The 19,206-nt window shown below is 38.2% G+C and overlaps 2 protein-coding genes and 1 pseudogene across 5 annotated transcripts in view; 2 read left to right on the top strand and 1 right to left on the bottom strand.

Annotated features, from left to right (window-relative positions):
* The first annotated feature begins 215 nt into the window (after positions 1-215).
* On the top strand, positions 216-2,512 carry LOC146466850 (E3 ubiquitin-protein ligase TRIM56-like; annotated as a pseudogene).
* Positions 2,513-8,871: 6,359 nt separating this feature from the next.
* The window catches only part of LOC146466827 (E3 ubiquitin-protein ligase TRIM71-like), a 216,952-nt gene continuing 206,617 nt past the window's right edge, over positions 8,872-19,206 (top strand). For 2 of the 3 annotated variants that reach the window (XM_085126784.1, XM_085126783.1), the window contains exon 1: positions 8,874-11,640. In XM_085126784.1, the coding sequence (XP_084982910.1) occupies positions 9,275-11,332 (2,058 nt within the window). In that variant the 5' untranslated portion in view covers positions 8,874-9,274 and the 3' untranslated portion in view covers positions 11,333-11,640. Of the gene's footprint in view, positions 11,641-19,206 lie in introns of all 3 variants that reach the window. The other variant, XM_085126782.1, reaches the window with a different exon arrangement.
* LOC146466843 (intraflagellar transport protein 22 homolog) overlaps positions 13,967-19,206 on the bottom strand; it is an 82,686-nt gene continuing 77,446 nt past the window's right edge. For both annotated transcript variants that reach the window (XM_085126822.1, XM_085126823.1), the window contains 3 exons: positions 17,336-17,434; positions 16,164-16,264; positions 13,967-15,530 (listed from right to left, as the gene is read on the bottom strand). In XM_085126822.1, coding sequence (XP_084982948.1) covers positions 15,379-15,530; positions 16,164-16,264; positions 17,336-17,434 — 352 coding nt within the window. In that variant the 3' untranslated portion in view covers positions 13,967-15,378. The remainder of the gene's footprint in view (positions 15,531-16,163; positions 16,265-17,335; positions 17,435-19,206) is intronic.

Genomic DNA, 19,206 nt, shown 5'->3' with positions numbered 1-19,206 from the left:
GTCCATTTACAGCAATTCCCAGAAATTCAGGATATTTTTGAAACCATTGTTAATAGACTTTAATGAACGTCAAAACCTTCGAACTAACGGTCTGTCATTGGTCAATACCGTGTTACAAATTTGATAAGAACTAATATCCCATCCTAGGACAAAACTTTATTGTTCTCCAAACTACATCATTTTGAATTCCAAACCTTACCTACGCGTCATTCATCATGGATACAAAGACTTTGCTCAATAATCTTCATGATGAAGTATCCTGTTCTGTGTGTATGTGCCCCTTTACCGAGCCAAAACAGCTGCCTTGCTTGCACAGCTTCTGTCTTAAATGTCTGAACGGGATTCATCGAACGAGTCCACGTCAAGATGTCATCAGATCATGTCCAGAATGTCGCAAGGAAATTAGGATCTTAGGAAGTAGAAATCCCAGCGAGTTTCCCACTAACTTCCGAATAAACAGCCTCCTGGATGTGTTGGCCATTAAAGAGTGCAACACAACTGGCGCGAAATGTGGAAACTGCGACAAGAGAAGCGCCAACTGTTTCTACTGTTTCCAGTGCTGTGCTTTCTGGTGTGAAGACTGCATCACGGGACATAATATAATCCGAGAAAATAAAGAACATCGAGTGTTGGCGATAAAAGATTTTCAAGATCGGGACATTGAAAACGTACTAAAGCGACCAGCGTTTTGCCAGATTAAACGTCACGACCACGAAGCGCTGGAGTTCTTTTGCAAACAATGTAAAGTTGCCATTTGCAACGCTTGTGCTTTGACAGAGCACGAAGGTCACGATAAGATGCTTCTTGAAGATGGAGCAAATGAACACAGGCTACGAATGGAGTCTCTGATTAACTCGCTCAACAAGAAAGCAGAGGAAAAGAGAAATGAAATCGGTGAACTCGACCAAAGCAGCATTGATGTTCAGGTGCAAGTAGCTGACGTAAAAAGCAAAGTGCAGGCGACTGCAGATCAGATGATGGCAATCATTGAAGCGAGGAAGCGGGACATTTTTGGCGCAGTTGAAAACCAAGCGAAAGAATCGCTCGAGTGTTTCGCGCTGAGAAAAGGCAAAGCTGAAAATCAACTTCATATCATTGAATCAGCCATCGAGGAAACCCGAAAACTTTTGAGACGAAGCTCAAGCGCTGAAATCCTGGAATTTAATGAAACATTTGAAACAATCCTTCAGGAACAAGGAGCCCAAGGTAAAAGTGACGTTGAACGCATCCCTCGGTTTAGTTTCACTGAAAACACAAAACTTGTTAACATGTTAAACACTAAAGGGGTCGGTTCATTAAAAACTGTTTTTAACAAAATTAAGGCGCTGCAATCACGTGCAAATGGAAGAGAAAATGGTCAAGCAATTTCTGGGTTTGAAGAAAAACCTTCCCCGGGCAGTTTTTTTTGAGGTTCAGATCCAAACCAGGGGGTTCAGACCTGTGCTATCTTTTGGACACTTCGGTGTGTCTGTTGGAAAGCTTAATGGGCCATGTGGTGTGGCTGTGAATAATCGAAATGAAATTGCAGTAGCTGAGGGTGGTAACCACAGGGTATCCGTATTCAGCAGTGACGGTACCAATTTAAGATCGTTTGGTAGAAAGGGAAGTAATCATAAAGAATTTAACTGCCCTACAGGGATAAGTTTTGATAACGATGGTAACATTATAGTGGCGGACTGTGATAACAACAGGGTCCAAGTATTCAGTGGGAATGGTGAGTTTCTCACCAAGTTTGGTGAGAAAGGAAACGTTGATCACCAGGTTCAGATTCCTGAAGGTTTATCTTTTACTAGTAACGGTGATATTATTGTTGCCGATGTAGGTAACAAATTAATTAAGATATTTTCCCCTCGTGGGCAGTTCAAACGTAAATTTGGCGGACAAGGCTGTTTGTCCTATCCCTCTCACTGTATCCAGACGAAGCAATACTTTATAGTCTCAGACGGCGATGAACACTGTATTAAAGTGTTTGATCTGGAGGGAAATTTTGTGTTTAAATTCGGTAAGGAGGGGAACAAGGAGGGTGAGTTCAGTGGGACTGGTTACTTGTCGGTTAACAGAGACGGACATCTGATGGTTTGTGATCTAGGGAATTACAGGGTTCAGTTGTTCGAGTTGAGCGGAAAGTTTGTAACAACGTTTGGAACAAAAGGAAGCGAGATAGGAGAGTTTGATTTGCCAATATCTACAGCAAATCTTAGTGATGGAAGGATAGTTGTGTCTGACTTTGGGAACAACCGAATCCAAATATTCGAGCTGATTTGATATCTTACCTGTGATATAATATTGATAAAATACTCATTGTTGATTCTGAAATGTTTTTTTTTTTTTTTTGCATAAAAAGACGGTTTTAAGTGCTTGTTTTTGTTGGGCAACAGATTTTGTAAATAAAATTGCTGTGGAGTTTCCAAATCTATAATATGTTATGACATTTATTGCATTCTACTATATCTACATTATATATTCATACTGTATTACGAAACAGTTATATTTTTTCTTGTCACATAGATTTTGTTAAGATTATTCCTTAAATTTATTGTCTCTTATATTAATGTTTAAACAGCTGAATCTTGTTAAACAGGCGGCTTAAGAAAATTAGCACATTGTAGGGTGAAGCAAGTGCTTGTAAATAAATCTGTTCTACAATATACTTTCAAGTGATTTCACTCTTTTGAATGTTTGTAGCATGTCAGTGTAATGAAATTAACATTACAAGGGACAGAATGTTTTGTGACATAAGTAAATATATATTTACTTGCAGGTAGATTTGTAAAATACCATGAAGTGAGGTGTAAATAAATGGTAACTTTTGTTTTTAAATTGTGACGTGTAATTATGTTTTGATGATCGGTCAGTTCGGAGTGGGAATGAAACTTTTATTTCTGCATTTGGACTTCAATTCTTTGAGATAAAAGAAGAAGGCATAACGAAAATAAGACGATAAGCAAAAAAATTATCAGCCACTAATCTCTAATTGATTCCTATCATTAATTACATAATATAGTGTTCCTAATCGTGTCCTTCTAGCAAAATTAACCAAGCACAAGAGAGCCAAATTGAACATTTATCGCTAAATCCTCTTTAAAATTACCATTACTACTTCACGGAAAATTGGAGAAAATGGGGGACCGTTCATTTTTATGGGATAGGAGGGGGATTAGTGGGATTTGGAGGAGTGTCATTTGGAAATGGTATGACCCCCCAGGCAGCCAATTTTACTCAAAGACTCCCCCCCCCCCTCTAAAGCAATTTTTCAATTTTTGGGGGGATGCCCCCCTCTTCTCTACGAAAAAAGTTATACCTGGTATTTTATACTGTAGGAAGTTAAAAGTAAAAGAAGAGTGTTCAATCCTCCCGATAAGTACAAAACAAAAGTGGAAACAGATTTATCGTTTTAAAAATCATTCGAGAAAGATCACCTAATAGGGGTAACTGATGAGGTCCGCTGAAGGACCAAAACTCGAGTCTTGCCTGGGAAACAACTTCAGACACTTGCCAAAGAAATCAGAGCAGCATCCTTTAGACTTACAAGACAGTTGCCGACTGTCCTAGGTTTTAAAAATATTGGTTGGATTCGAGAGAAAACACAAAACAATTGAGGTACATGCCAGCTCCAAGAACGCAATACCTCAAGTGTTGAGGTCACAAGGCAAGGGAGCTAAAAACAACTGCAAGAGGCCATAGCTCTTGAAACTGAGAGACAAAACTCTCATATACCTGATAAATAAACATCGGATCCCATGTCTAAGTTATATACAACATCTATTTATAGTGTTACCTGAAATCTTGCCGTTAACTTGAGCCGATAAACCGAAACTAACGCCACAGAGCTAGCATACACAATGGCATAAAGAAATTAATTCAAACGGCTGCAAATGATAAGAAAATCTCCATTCAGCCGGTCAATTTAAGTATTTTCCTTCATGATCAAGATCAAAATGACAACACCATTCAGCAGAGAGATCTCACCCGTGACATTTTGAACAAAAAAGGAAAAACCTCTCGTAAACATATTCGTGAGAACACTATCCAGAGGTGTAAGGTACATGTATTAACCAGCGGGAGTCGTGTTTGGCCTGTCACCTTTTTAAAACAAATGTTGTTAAGGAGTTTTACTGTTACATGTACTTTGGAACTGTTTTAGCACATAATGGATGTTTGGAATTTGTGAATAAAGCAGGGAATTTTTCATCAATTTGTGAACATTTCAGTCCACTTCTCTATCTCAGAATTTTGCCCCCCCCCTCCCTCCTTTTACTTCAATTTTTTTGGGTAGGCCCCCCTCAAAAGTCATTTTTTTCGCTTGGCCCACCCCCAAATCCCATCAGCCGCCTCTATCCCATAAAAATGAACGGTCTCTAGAGCAGTAAAACGATCTTGAACATTTTTAGAAAAGTAGTGCAATTTTTGAATTTTCTAATATTTTTCCGGGATGCTATTAAAGAGTCTAGCATTATTGTCCTGGCGTGCGCTTCTCAAAACTCCCGAGAGCTTTTCGGGCCCGAAAAGCTCCCCGTAAAGCTCCCGAAAACGCTTTCTGGTTTTTCTCAAAGCGCACGAAATTTTCGGGCCCGAGAAAAGTCACGTAATTGTAGCCGATAATTTTCGGGTGCTAGAAAGCTCCCGAAATGCGTTTTCGGGAATGCTTTTTTCAGTAAAATGGTTGTATTGCGTTACTATTATCAAGGAAAAAGTTATCCAAAACGAGAGTTTGAGTTAATTGACAGATAATGGGCTAGACTCAAGCTAAAAATGTTTAAAAACCAAGAGAAAATTTCTGAAAATCTCACAGGTTTACATGTGTTAGTGCGCGCAAGAACTTCGTATAGATGAACTTAAAGATTTTGTTGATTCCAGTGAATTTACGAAGGTAACTCTTACAAATCAGGTATTTTCAGTTGAACTTTCAAAAAATGACGACCGACAAGGCAAAAGAAGTGAAATTCGTACTTAAAAAATTTGATTTTTGAGAGATTATGGACCAAAAAAGACAGTTTAATAGTTTCCTCAGCAGTTCGCATATTGCCGAGTTTGATAGTGTGGTCAAATTTTATATTCTAGTGTGTAACGGACAATTAATTCTGTCTCTTTTAACGTAAATCGGTTGAGAAGAAGCTCAACTTCAAACCTACAAATGTAGTCAAATGTTTTCAAACTGAAATTGGCCTATTTATTCGCCGAGATTGCGAAAACTGTAACTGATTCATGGCGTTCGATTTCGTGATTTAAGAATTATTAAAGCTCAAATTAAGCTTATTTTATAGTAAAATAGAAAGCTTTCACTAAGGATGTAAGTCTTCATACAGTGGCTAACGTTGGCCTAAGTTTTGTGTTGACTTAGAACATTTTGATCGCTTTAATCACGAACCGCAACCGAAGGCCTCATTCAAACAGTTATTACCACTCTCCGTTTGTGCATGCATCCATGGTGCATGGTAAGTAAGCGCTAGCTTACTCCGTAAAAACTAAAATGTTAAACTAAGATTTTACCTTACGTTTCCCCTCTTATGCAAGACCACCACCACATTAAATTGAGACGGTGATCATCTTATTTTAACACAGGAGATCTTAAATGAAGACTATCGGAGTCTCAGTTAGTATATAAGATAAAAGATCGTCTTAAATATTGTCTTTAAATCGTCTTCATTTGAGAAGTGCTTATCTTAATCAACATTGAGGCATCTTACTTTAAGAAAGACCAGTCTTAATTATATTAATCTGAGTCGATGGGGTCCTTATTTTAAGATGTTTTTTGGTCTTGTGGAAATTTTAAGACGCCTAAGCAGGCTATAAGATACTGCCATCCTACGTAAGATGCAATACACCTTAAGCTGGCGACACACCTGGCATTTTATACGACGATCGCAGCGAATTTGATCGCCAGCGAAAATCGCAAGTGATTTTCGCCACCGATTGATGCGGACACACCTGGCGATTTTTTTTCGCCGATCGCGGCGTTGTTCATGTGATAAACCCGCTGACTGATTGACTTTACTGGCAATTCGCAGCGATAAGCGTAAAAAAATCGCGGGAACGGGCACATTTGGCCAATTTAATCGCCGATATCTGACATGCCAGATATCGGCGATTTAATACGCCGATCTCTACTCTCACCATTTTAGTTCTCGGTAAAAAAAAAAAAATAAATAAATAAAAAAAGGCTTACTTGGAAGAAATAGAAAATTCCAACACAAAAGGATCCAAATTTTGGAAAGCCCTTCCTGATTGGTTCATTAAAAAAATGCAGACCTCATAGGGAACAGGACTTCTCTTCTGATTGGTTGATTTTGATCCAAACTCTGCAGACACGGAGTCTGGGCTGGAGTCTGGAGCTTTGATCCATCGCAAACTCTCACCTTGTTCAGACTTAAAACAAGCCGTTAATATTTTTCAAGCAGCGGAGAGTGGAGAATTTACAAGAATTTCGAGACAACAACTTCAATATTCAAATGAGAAGACATCTGGACATCAAATACGGTCTAAAGCCTCGGCTAAACGTTGTAACTATACACGGACTTAGCAGCATGCACTGCACACTCAGCGGAATGAAAATGGAATGAAGAAATCACTGTCGCTTTCTAAACCGCCTGTTTTTTGAAAACCAAGCTGAGTCCTGCAATTCTGCTGCGTCACCGATCAAAGGAATGAGTGTAGTGACAATTCAGACAATCTGCAATGCAAAGTTTGTAATTTACGGGACTTTTAAGACCAACAAAACAGTATTTAAAATGCCGCGACCCGACCTCTGTTTTCCTGCGAATTTACGGTAAGCGGATTTGTATAAGTTGTGTCATTTCAGATTTGGTTTTAATAAAGTAAGTTTACTATGGATTGAAATTTGTTGTGTTTTCATTGCTGCATGTATCATGTTCAAGCTTAACAGTATTAAACGCTCCCTGTATTTGAATGTAGGCTTAATAGTGACCGTTGCAGTTAGATTGAAGATTTCTTCCTTGCTTCGAAACTTAAATTGAGATTCTAAAGCATCTAGAATAAGATTGTTCAAATCTTGAGTTAAGATGAAAATATGACTTACCACAGCACTTTGAATCTAAGAAAAAATCATCTTAATCTAAGACGCCATCATCGTAAAAATAAGAAGAAAGTCGTCTTATCCTAAGATAAATCGTCTTCAAATGAGATTTACGCGCTGTCTTACCACAGCACCAGAATTAAGTGTAAAAAACGTCTTAAAGTAAGATTTTAGTTTTTACGGAGTAAAAAAACATGAAAGATACCCACCTTGTCTGATTCTGGAAAACTTTCATCGGACAACGCTAAGCTGCAAATGTGATAAGCCATTTCTTGCAGTACAACTTATTTCTTATATAATTATCAGCCTCCACCTCGAAATTTCGAGTTCATGGTAATACGGTGTCCGAGGACGCTAAAACTTGCTCAAAACCAAAACATCCCTTGACTTGTTTTTATTTTTGGGGGATTTGCGAGTAACGTTTTCAGTTCATTCAAACGAGTAGCCAATAGCATCATGGAAACCTTGACAAGTCGTGACGGTTTGACAGATATATGGAAACATTGACGAACTGCAACAACGGTGAATTTGAAAGGTCAAGATTAAAATAGAAACCAAACAGTCTTCACGTTGTGAACCAGTTAGCTCAGTAGTATCTGCGCTGAAATCTATTTTTAGAAACAGCATTTACACGTAAATTTATTTTACAAATACAGTTACAGTTTTCCGCTGGAAAAAATTGAAATTGTACTATAAAAAAACCGTGTTCTAAAATAATCTTTCCAGCTCTAACACGAAAAAATTCCCGAAAATATCGGGAGACAATTCGGGACACTTTCGGGTGCTCTGAGAAACACTTCTCGGGACCCTAGAAAAACACCCGAAAAGCGCCCCGAAATGTTTTCGGGCCCGAAAAGTTCTCGGAAGTTTTGAGAAACGCACGCCTGGGCCCAGTTGTTCAAAGCCCGATTAAGCTAATCCTGGGTTACGTGAAGTTTTATTTGAGTTTAATTACTTATCAACAAGTATTTTTCCAAAAGACTTTTGCCCATCAGTTTTTATTTAGACTTTTCTTTACCTTTGGCTTATATCAGCTTTTAAAAACACTTTTATCGAGCGAGGTAAAAACCTCGATTAACTTTTAATCGGGGATTAGCGTTAATCGGCTTTCGAACAACCGGGTCCTGGCATGTCAATAGCTGTAATCCAAGTTTACCCTTCAGGCGTGAAAGAAGCCAAGATGATCTTACAAAATGTTTTGTTATTCAATATAAATCTCACCATCACGTGTAGGCACGTGTAGACCATTGTAAGCCAGATAGTCATTGAGCTGTATTGCAACCGGTTTAGTTGTGATAAAGTTGTTGTTGTTGTTCGGTCTCTGGTGGGAGTGACTCTGACTTTTTCCCGGGCGAAAGTAAATGATGAAAAGCTTAAGCACAAAGAGGCAAATCAGAGCTACAGTGCCTGAGTAGAATATGACCAGAAAATAGGTCCAAATTGTCCTGTATAGTCCCGTTGACTCAGCGAGGTGGACACAAAAAACTGCCCCGCTTATGCACGCAGTAACCATGGATACTGACTTGCGCACCAGAAATTCCTGATAAGTTCAAAGTAGGATAAGCACGGCGTTAAACGTAGACCAGAAAGTGAAACCCACCACAGAATCTGTCACGCACTCTAGCGTTTCTGTGTGATATCCATGTGTGACACGAGCAGCCTTTGTAGGGGATCTGATGACGATGACCCACATGGCCGCTGTGGAGCTCTCTTTGATGACACACGGAAAAATCATTGACTTGTGTTGAGGTTAGTCTCCGTCAAAAAACGACTTTCTTAGGCGATAGGTTGTTTTGCTTTCAAGATGCTGGATTTTATTAGCGTTTTGGCAGCGTAATATGGGAATTTAAAATCTTGCTTTAATACATTCGCGTTAAAGCCTATAAAAGAAAGTCAGCTTTGAAACTTTCAGAGCTCGAGGTGTTGAAAACTCTGACAAGAAGATAAAACACAGAAAAATAAACCTCTTAAGCATTTCCCTAAGGCAATCGATTGTAAAAACATCTGGACAGCTTCTTGTTTTCTTAGGTCCATTCACAGCAATTCTCAGAAATACAGGATATTTTTAAAAGTCAATTTTTTAAGTCAATGAACGTCAAAACCTTGCAACTAACGGTCTGTGATTGGTCAATACCATGTAAAAAATTTGATAAGAACTAATATCCCGTCCTAGGACAAAACTTCATTGTTCTCCAAACTACATCATTTTGAATTCCAAACCTTCGCTTAGCGTCCTTCATTATGGATATTAAGACTTTGCTCGATAATCTTCATGATGAGGTATCCTGTTCTGTGTGTAAGTGCCCCTTTACCGAGCCAAAACAGCTGCCTTGCTTGCACAGCTTCTGTCTTAAATGTCTGAACGGGATTCATCGAACGAGTCCACGTCGAGATGTCATATCATGTCCAGAATGTCGCAAGGAAATTAAGATCCCAGAAAGTGGAAATCCCAGCGAGTTTCCCACCAACTTCAGAATAAACAGCCTCCTGGATGTGTTGGCCATTAAAGAGTGCAATACAACTGGCGCGAAATGTGGAAACTGCGACAAGAGAAGCGCCAACTCTTTCTACTGTTTCCAGTGCTGTGCTTTCTGGTGTGAAGAGTGCATATCCCCACATAACTTAATCCGAGCAAATAAAGAACATCGAGTGTTGGCGATAAAAGACTTTCAAGATCAGGACATTGAGGACGTGCTAAAGCGACCAGCGTTTTGCCAGATTAAACGCCACGAAAACAACGCGCTGGAGTTCTTTTGCAAGAACTGTAAAATCGTCATTTGCAACGCTTGTGCTTTGACAGAGCACGAAGGTCACGCCAAGATGCTTCTTGAAGATGGAGCAAATGAACACAGGTTACAAATGGAGTCTCTGATTTACTCGCTTAACAACAAAGCAGAGGAAATGAGAAATGAAATCAGTGAACTCAACCAAAACAGCATTGATGTTCAGGTGCAAGTAAGGGTGCAAGTAGCTGACGTAAAAAGCAAAGTGCAGGCGACTGCAGATCAGATGGTGGCAACCATTGAAGCAATGAAGCAGGACATTTTTGGCGCAGTTGATAAGCAAGCGAAAGAATTGCTCGAGTGTGTCGCGTTGAGAAAAGGCGAAGCTGAAAATCAACTTCATATCATTGAATCAGCCATCGAGGAAACCCAAAAACTTTTGAGACGAAGCTCCAGCGCTGAAATCCTGGGATTTAATGAAACATTTGACACAATCCTTCAGGAACACGGAGCCCAAGGTAAAAGTGACGTTGAACGCATCCCTCGGTTTAGTTTCACTGAAAATACAAAACTTGTTAGCATGTTAAACACTGAGGGAATCGGTTCTGTAAAAACTGTTTTTAACAAAATTAAGAGGCAGCAATCAGGTGCAGAAGGTAAAGAAAATAATAAAGCAATTACTGGGTTTGAAGGAAAACATGTCCGAAGCAGTTCTTTTGAGGTTCAGGTGCAAACCAGGCGATTCAGACCTGTGCTATGTTTTGGAGAATACGGTGAGTCTGTCGGAAAGCTTAATGGTCCATGTGGAGTGGCAGTGAATAATCGAAATCAAATAGCAGTAACAGAGTTAAATAACCACAGGGTATCAGTATTCAGTAGTGGCGGTACCCACTTGGGATCGTTTGGTAGAAAGGGATGTAATCGGGGTGAATTTAACTGCCCTACAGGGATAGCTTTTGATAACGATGGCAACATTCTGGTGGCGGACTCTGGCAACAACAGGGTCCAAGTGTTCCGTGGGAATTGTACGTTTCGTACCACGTTTGGTGACGAAGGAAACATTGATCACCAGCTGCAGAATCCTCATGGTTTATCTGTTACCAGTAACGGTGATATTATTGTTGCTGATAGAGGTAACCAATTAATTAAGATATTTTCCCCTTGTTGGCAGTTGAAACGTAAATTTGGCGGACAAGGCTCGTTGTCCTATCCCTGTCACTGTATCCAGACGGAGCGATATTTTATAGTCTCAGACAGGATTAAACACTGTATTAAAGTGTTTGATCTAGAGGGAAATTTTGAGTTTAAATTCGGTAAGGGGGGGAACAAGGAGGTTGAGTTTGATTGGCCTTGTTACTTGTCGGTTAATAGAGACGGACATGTGATGGTTTGTGATTCAGAGAATCACAGGGTTCAGGTGTTCGAGACGATCGGATTTTTTGTTACAGAGTTTGGAACAAAAGGCAGTGGGAAAGGAGAGTTTAATTATCCAGCGTCTACAGCAAATCTTAGTGATGGGAGGATAGTTGTGTCTGACAGACACAACAACCGAATCCAGATATTTGAGCTCATATAAAATCTCACCTGTGAAACAACATCGATAAAATACTCATTGTTGATTCAGAAATTTCTGCATTTTTGTCAGTATAAAAAGACAATTTTAATAATAGTTATATGTGTAGCGTTTCGTAGAGGTCAGTAGCGGGTAACATCTCAAGTGATGTCTTTTATTTGATTATTTTTCTTAGGCAACAGAGATTTTGTAAATGAATGTGCTGTGGAGCAGTTCAAAATTAAACTAATAATTAATATGTTATATGACATTTATCGCATTCTAGTAATCTACATTATATATTGTTTAATTAATACTGTAGCTTGTAACAGGTTTTGTTAAGGGGCTTAAAAGGCCGAGATTATTCCTTAAATTTATTACTGTTTTTAAAGCAGCTGAATCCTGTTAAACAGCCGGCTTAAGAAAATTAGTACATTGTAGGGTGAAGCTAGGGCTTGTAAATCAGTTAATCGGTTGTACAATACGTTTTCAAGTGATTTCACTCTTTTTGAATGTTTTTAGCACGTCCGTGTAATGAAATTAACATTACAAGGGACAGAATGTTTTGTGACATAAGTAAATTTATATTTACTTGCAAGTAAATTTGTAATGTACCATTAAGCGAGGAGTAAATAAATGGTAACTTTTGTTTTTAAATGTGTGTGACGTGTAATTATGTTTGACGATGGTCAGTTCGGAGTGGGTATGAAACTTTTATGTCTGCATTTGGACTTCAATCTTTAGAGATAAAAGAAGAAGGAATAACGAAATAAGAAGAAAAGCAACAAATATTATCAGCCGGTAATCACTAATTGGTGCTTGCATTAATTACATAATGAAGTGTCCCTAATCGTGTCCTTCTAGCGAAATTAACCAAGCACGCTCGCTTTTCTCTGTAAAATTACTTTAATACTTCACGGAAAATTCGAGAAAAAAAAATTTGGCGCATTCTTAGGAACGAACTGCAATTTTTACATTTTCTAATAATTCCTGGGAAGTTCTTGAAAAGTCTACCATCATTGTCCTGGAATGTCAAATGCTGTAGTCCAAGTTTACTCTTCAGTCGAGAAAGAAGCTTAGATGTTCACATAAAATGTTTTTATTTAATCTCACCATTTTCCGTGCCACACAATGCTCACTCATTTAATAATCCTAGTAATTTAAACTAAATGGTATCACTACTGTACAGTTTCAGGTGTTTGCAGTCGGTAGCACGCGAGTAAGTTACTTAAGCGGGGTTAGGAAGCAAGAAGGGGAGCTTGCTCGTAGGTGTAGCAATTATTAGCTAATGCATTTCCCTTTTTAAATTCAACACATTTTCAAAAAATACTGGTCAAATTTGAAGTAGACAATTTTATTACATGTTAGGCCATTATTGACTTTAAAAAAAAAAATTTCCTGAATTCCCTGCCCACCCATCTCAGAGGGAGACAAATGCCCGGTTCCTGGGACGTACAGTGGGGGAAAATCCCTCATCAATACCCAGACGGGGAGGGGGGAGTAACCCCTGCTGGTATTGACTGATGTATAAACCATTGGTTCTTGTTTTCATCGGATATCCATTTTAAATGTGGAAACATCACCAAAACCAAGAAACAAACAGCCAGAAAAGAAGTTGGGTCTACAATACCGTCCACCCGGACCCATTATACATGTACATGAAAGGGGCATCAGAGGGTGTTGCAGTACCCTCTATACTCAAGCTCAAAGCCTCTATTTTATTGGCCTTTAGCTAGTAAGTGCTACCTTTGTTAAATAAAGGCTTTACACTATAAATCAGCAGAGAAGGCCTTGGCACTGTTCAATAGTTATACTGTTACACTAAAAGGGGAAGAATATACTCGGGTTCACCCAGGAAGGCTTGAATGATTAATTTGGTTTTTTTAGCTCTTATACAATCATGACTTAGTTAGTCTGTCTTGCTTTTGTTTCTCTTTGTTCTCGTTTTTATTTTTTTCGCCTTTGATTCTTGCCCCATTATTTTTAATTTATTTTCTTTGGCGCAGAGACTGGGGACGACACAGAAACTGACAAATTGATTTGAACCCATATAGGTTTAAGTACAACTTCCTTTTTATTATTGATAACTTGAAAAAACAATATATTTACTAAACTACACTAATTTTATTAAGCAGCTTGTATTTAAAAAGTTTTAAGTGCATAGAGCAATATAATGAAGTCAGATTAAAGGACAGTTAGTTGGGACCTGCGGCTTTGACATTTGAACCAAGGGGGGGGGGGGGGGTGGTGGTGATATAACCGCTGCCTGGTCAGCTTAATGGTGAGGCATCAGACTGTTGTTTCCAGACTGGTGTAGTAGTCCAGCTGCAGTTTGAAGCCTGGGCAGGGAGGGTCTTAAAAGAACTTACTGGTCAGATTAAGCTGGCTTTGACTCATCTAAGATAAGCACACTGTTGGGCCCAGAATGCCTTGTGCCCTGAGTGCTTTTATCTAAGGGAACAACTCCCATATCACCACAACTTGTAAAGTCATGGTATAATGTCAAAAAAATTGTTTGACATGTAAAGCAACTATTGCTGGGAAACACCCTCATACTTATAAACGGTTGATAATAATAATAATAATAATAATAATAATAATAATAATAATAATAATAATAATAATAATAATAATAATAGTGCTGTGAAAGGAAAACTTTGATAAACAGTATGTTTTAATAATTTATCCTCTCATATATACAAAACAAAATTGTACATAAATAGTTTGTCTTACTGATTTATTTAAGCCCCTTATCCATTAATGTATTGAAAGGACCGAACATGTGCACAATGTCCTGATTTGACAGGAAGGTGGGTGGGGTGGGGTGGGGAGGCAACCCCATCACTAAGCTAAACATAGAGAGGTCTTGAAAGAAGGCAGGCTGTATCAAGGATAATTAGGATAGTAAAAGTTCATCCCCATGGGATTTCAGTACAACAAAAGACTACAGCAAACAGAATGAGGAAGATTGAACATACTTTGTCCCATATGATATAGTCATGACAGCCCTTACAAAAAAGAATGGGTATCTTTTAGACATGTTGTATGCATGTTACATGCGCATGCCACAAAGCTGTACCATTATTAATGGCTGCCACTTTGAAGTGGCCAATCCAACAATTTTCCACCTTGTTGATAAAGTTAAACCCATCACATGGCAGACTCTGATTCAGCTGCAGTGAATGTTCAAACTTGTAAAACCCCAAGTGAAGTTGCTCTTCAGACACTAAAGCAACCAGCCTGTGTATTAGTATTGTAATATTAATAGTGTCTGTATTATGTGTGGTAGAGTGTGTGTTTCTAACAACTTTGGTCTCCCTGGCATCAAGTTAAATGTCCATAATAGAGAGTTGCCTTGTTATGGATGAGCCATATTACTGACAAGTTAAATTTGCCATGTTATGGGGACATCCAATTACAACTAAGACAGAGTCTTCATGAATTTAGGTCTCACAAGAAAAAGAAAGCAAGATGCTGAGCTGTATTATGGATGATCGTGTACCATATTGCAAAAGTAGAGCTTTTCTTAATTTTACTCCCACTAGGAGAAGTTGAAAATCCACAACAGCTGAGCTCACAGTGACATAATAGAGGTGTCCATATTACTGAGAGAGAGCCTTCATCAATCGTGGATGATTGCTTATTATTTGCAACGTCTTACTGTACATGGCAGGTAGAAAGGACAAAAGAATGAACAACAGAACGGTGTTCCTACTGGTTGAAAGTCCATAAGAGAGACGTACAAAAAGGTCTCCCTAAGAAATACACTAAAAATAGACAGATATTGTATTATGGATGTACCATATTACCCAAGGTAGAGTTTTAATTAGTTATTGTCTCACTAGAATAAGTTAAAATATTTCATAACAAGGACCTGCCATAATAGAGGTATCCACATTATGGTAAATGGACTTTTTACGACCGAATAATAATAATAATGAGAGGTCCATAAATGAGCAAGGAAACAATGTATCATATTGTTGACAAACCTTTGTACACATACATGTAAGCTTTAGCTATATACAGTCACTAGGTAATAAATAGTTTCAATTGCTAAATTAGCCCCAACATCATGTGTTCATTATACTCAGTTCTTCCTGGTCTCGTTTATCAGTCCAGTTACTGATTACTTTGGCCAAAAAGTTGTGGAATTCATCTCTGACAGCTTCTGGTTCTTCATCCAGGTTTGTTTGCACACATGTCACTCTGGACAGTGATGAGGCTGTGTCAAAAAATTAAGATTCTTGAAGGTAACATGTAATAAAATAATTCTAAAACAATAATTTAACAATATTGTAGATGGGTAGTACTTTGGTCTTTGTATCGATTTATAAACCATATGTGTGACTGTATGTGATGTATTTCTGGGAGCCTGTTTAAACCGAACCGGATAATACAATTACAGACACTTTGGCATGTTCTCTTGGTGTCTGTATTAATCAGGTTCCACTGTAACATGTAACAAAAAAATTCTAAAACAATAATTTAACAATATTGCAGATGAGTGAAGTGAATAAAAATTGCTTCTTTGAAACAAAACTGTTTAACAATACCAGCATGTTAATATGTTCAGGTTCAGTGTAGAAGGGAAATTTATGGGTGGAGAATACAAACCAGTAAGGTTTGGTATTTGAAGCAAGAAAGGTGGGATTGAGGTGGAGGGGAGGGGGGTGAGTAGAAAATTGTTTTGGCCCTCCATACCCTATCATTCCTTGAAATAAAGTAGGTGGAGAGTGGTCTGTGACTGGACTGTGTTTGTACAAAAGAACTTGTCTGAAGCCTCAGCCATCCCCTCACTCAAACCTGCACTGACCAGACCAGATTCAACTGCATTTTAAACAAAGAAACAACTTACGAAGTTGTGTTCTTGTCAAATCAGCAGCTGAAGGCCGGCGATGAGCAAACACTATGCACTGAGAATCTTTGAGGTTTTGTCCTTGAACAAACTGCATGTACCTAAGAAAACAGAGAATGTCAGAGATAAATTTATACAACCTAATATAGTCCACATAATAAACTTCACCCCATCATCCCAGTCTTCAACAAATTCTAATAACCTGACCCAAAGGTGGTACAATTCTCAATCATCCATTCAACCACAGCATCCAAAATTAATATCCTTTTGACACAAGTTTCATTGCTCTTTGCATGTGGTCTGTGGGTGACCATTACAGGATTATCATCAGCTTTACAATTTTTATTTGGTACATAAAGCATGCCTAACACTGCTACTGGAGAGAGACAGGTGGAGCAAAGTTACTTAATTTAAGATCTTTAAACAGTAACCGCCTTGCTAACGTGGAATATCAACTCTGCAGTTATGGATTAAGGTCCTTTTCAGTAGCCTCACCCCAACTGTGGAATTCCCTGCCACTTGAAATAAGATCTTGTGACGACTTGAATGTTTTTAAGAAAAAAGTTAAGACTCATCTTTTTAGGAAAGGTTTTCTATAGAATTAAATACCACATTTAGACATTTTGTAAATTAGAACTATAAGACCTAAATATGTAAATGTAATTTTTTTTCTATTAATTTTTTTATTCAGTATCGTATGGTGTAATTAAATTTATTTCCTGTAATTGTAAAGCACGATTGGACATTGCAGGAAATCGCGCTATATAAATAAAGTATTATTATTATTAATACAGATCTTGGGAAATGTCACTTTGAGAGACACCACAGCTCAAGCCAGCTTACATGTACCTTCAGATCAATAACAGCATTAACCACCCAAGGATGGCAACTGGAAGATGAATGCTATCATTTTGATTGATACCATCACCTAGATCTGTAGGCATCACACATCACGTCTAGACACCAAAACAAGAGTTTTCCAGTCCTTGATGAGAGTAAAAGCAAGTCAACAGAAACAACATCTCTGATCCCATTTTAAAATCCACATAATTCTGTGTTTTATTTCCCTCATAACGGACAAGCTAACCGCTAGCCCCTCACTATCTCTGCAAACATACAGCTGTTTAGATATTGGACATAGAGTAAATAATTAAATATCAATCTTTTCTCACCAGGTTTCCAATTCCTTATCGTGATTTGCTTGATCTGGATTATAGATAATTAAAACTCCATTGGTGTCCTTTTGGAAAGCTGGCCAGCAGGTAGAAAATCTAACCAAAAAAAAAAACATTTTGGTATGAATAGTGAGAAAATGTTCTGAAACAAATCCCACAGGTTTCTGGTAAACAATCTCTATTACAACAGATTACAAATATAAATTATACATAATTTCTACATGTACATTTTTACAATAACTGTCCAAATTCCCGCGCGCTAATTGGCTCGTAGCTATTGTCTATAAGAGTACAGACAATAAAAATGACGTCAGATGTAATGCGCGCACTTTCTCAACGAAAAAAATAGCCAATTCCGCTCGCACTTTTTCCATGTTATTGTAAAAAACAAATCGACGGCAGTTTTCTATGGTCTATACTCTTGTAGACCATAAAACAAGATGCCTGCTATACTGGCATTACGCGTGATGCTGGGGCTGATTCATTTATTCCAACTGTATGCTTCGCCGATTGATAAAAGTATCCTTGCTAATGGAATAGTTTGAGTCACGACGATTGCGTTACGTTGTTTCCCTTGTGTTACGAGACTTAGACTTTCACCGGAAGTTTGTGAAATTCCATTACGATAACGTAAGCTTCTCAATGACCTCTTTTCAGTCTCGCGTCGTGGTCTAAGACTGTCAAACAAAGCACGATTCCTTCGCCATGAACTCACCAATTTCCAACGTTTTAAATGTCGAGTGCTTCTTAGAAGTTATTCTTTCAATTTGCCGCTTCAAAATGGTGAAATTTCCGTTTGAAAACGGCACACTTGAGTCCAGAACATGTTATAAACAATATGGCGCCACAATTTAATGCAGTTTTAATGAAGAAATCAAATGATGCGTTGACGTCACACAGGTAAGGGTGAGTGGGTCGCCTCCCTCGCGATATAAGCGACAAGAATGGATTTTGATTGGCCTGCTATTGTTGAAGACAATCAGAACAATACATCCCAAGTAATGTACCGATTGGTGGCTACGACGAAGAAAAAACATTTTTTGACGTCATCGTATAGTCTATAAGAGTATAGACCATAGAAAACTGCCGCCGATTTGTTAAGTGTATAATATTTAGCTATCAGAAGAAAACGCACATTCTGTAAGGGCCTTATGTGCCAGGACAGTGGCAGATCTTAAAACAATCCAAACTAATGATCTACAATCAAGAACAACGGGACTTGAGGCAACTGTTACAAAGTACATGCTATGCTATTACTTTGCAATTTAGTGTGACCCAACTATCCACTTAAAATCCTTTAAAATCCACACCCTCCCCCATACAGTGTTTCCCTAAAGTGCACAATTCATTTTTCTTACTAAGGCTGCACATTGTAAGGGGCGGGGGTCGCCAAACATTATCACGCTCACAAATTGCAGATGAGGCCAGACTAACTGGCACCATAATTTGTTCTACTACTTGACAGTTCTAGGGATAAAGGTACATTGAATTCAATAAAATAATATCATTGTGTCTTGTTCTCTAAGGGTAGGTAAAACGGTTAAGTTTGTTAAATTTATGTCAAGTGACTATCTATTTACTGGAATGTAAAATAGAACTTACAACTTTCTACTTAAAACAATGGTAGTTTTAGTTGATACAACTCATTTGTGGTTTCCACTACAATCCCATAACTCCACTTCACAATTAGCTGTTTTTCCAGGTGATATTTCTATCCCATTGCACTCAAATTCTAGTATTCTGTCAGAGGAAAAATTACTTTCAGTTAATGCCTACCAAGTTTCAAAAGAAGGGTATGTGACAAAGAAACAATTAAAATAACCAGGTTAAGTTGGTATAATTAACCTTTCAGTTTAGTTTATATGGTT

Source organism: Pavona decussata, unplaced genomic scaffold (genome assembly GCF_977016875.1).
Source record: "Pavona decussata unplaced genomic scaffold, jaPavDecu1.1 SCAFFOLD_140, whole genome shotgun sequence".
NCBI classification, from domain to species: Eukaryota; Metazoa; Cnidaria; class Anthozoa; order Scleractinia; family Agariciidae; genus Pavona; species Pavona decussata.
Note: the sequence above shows the minus strand (reverse complement) of the source record. Positions and strands in the feature narration are given on the sequence as shown.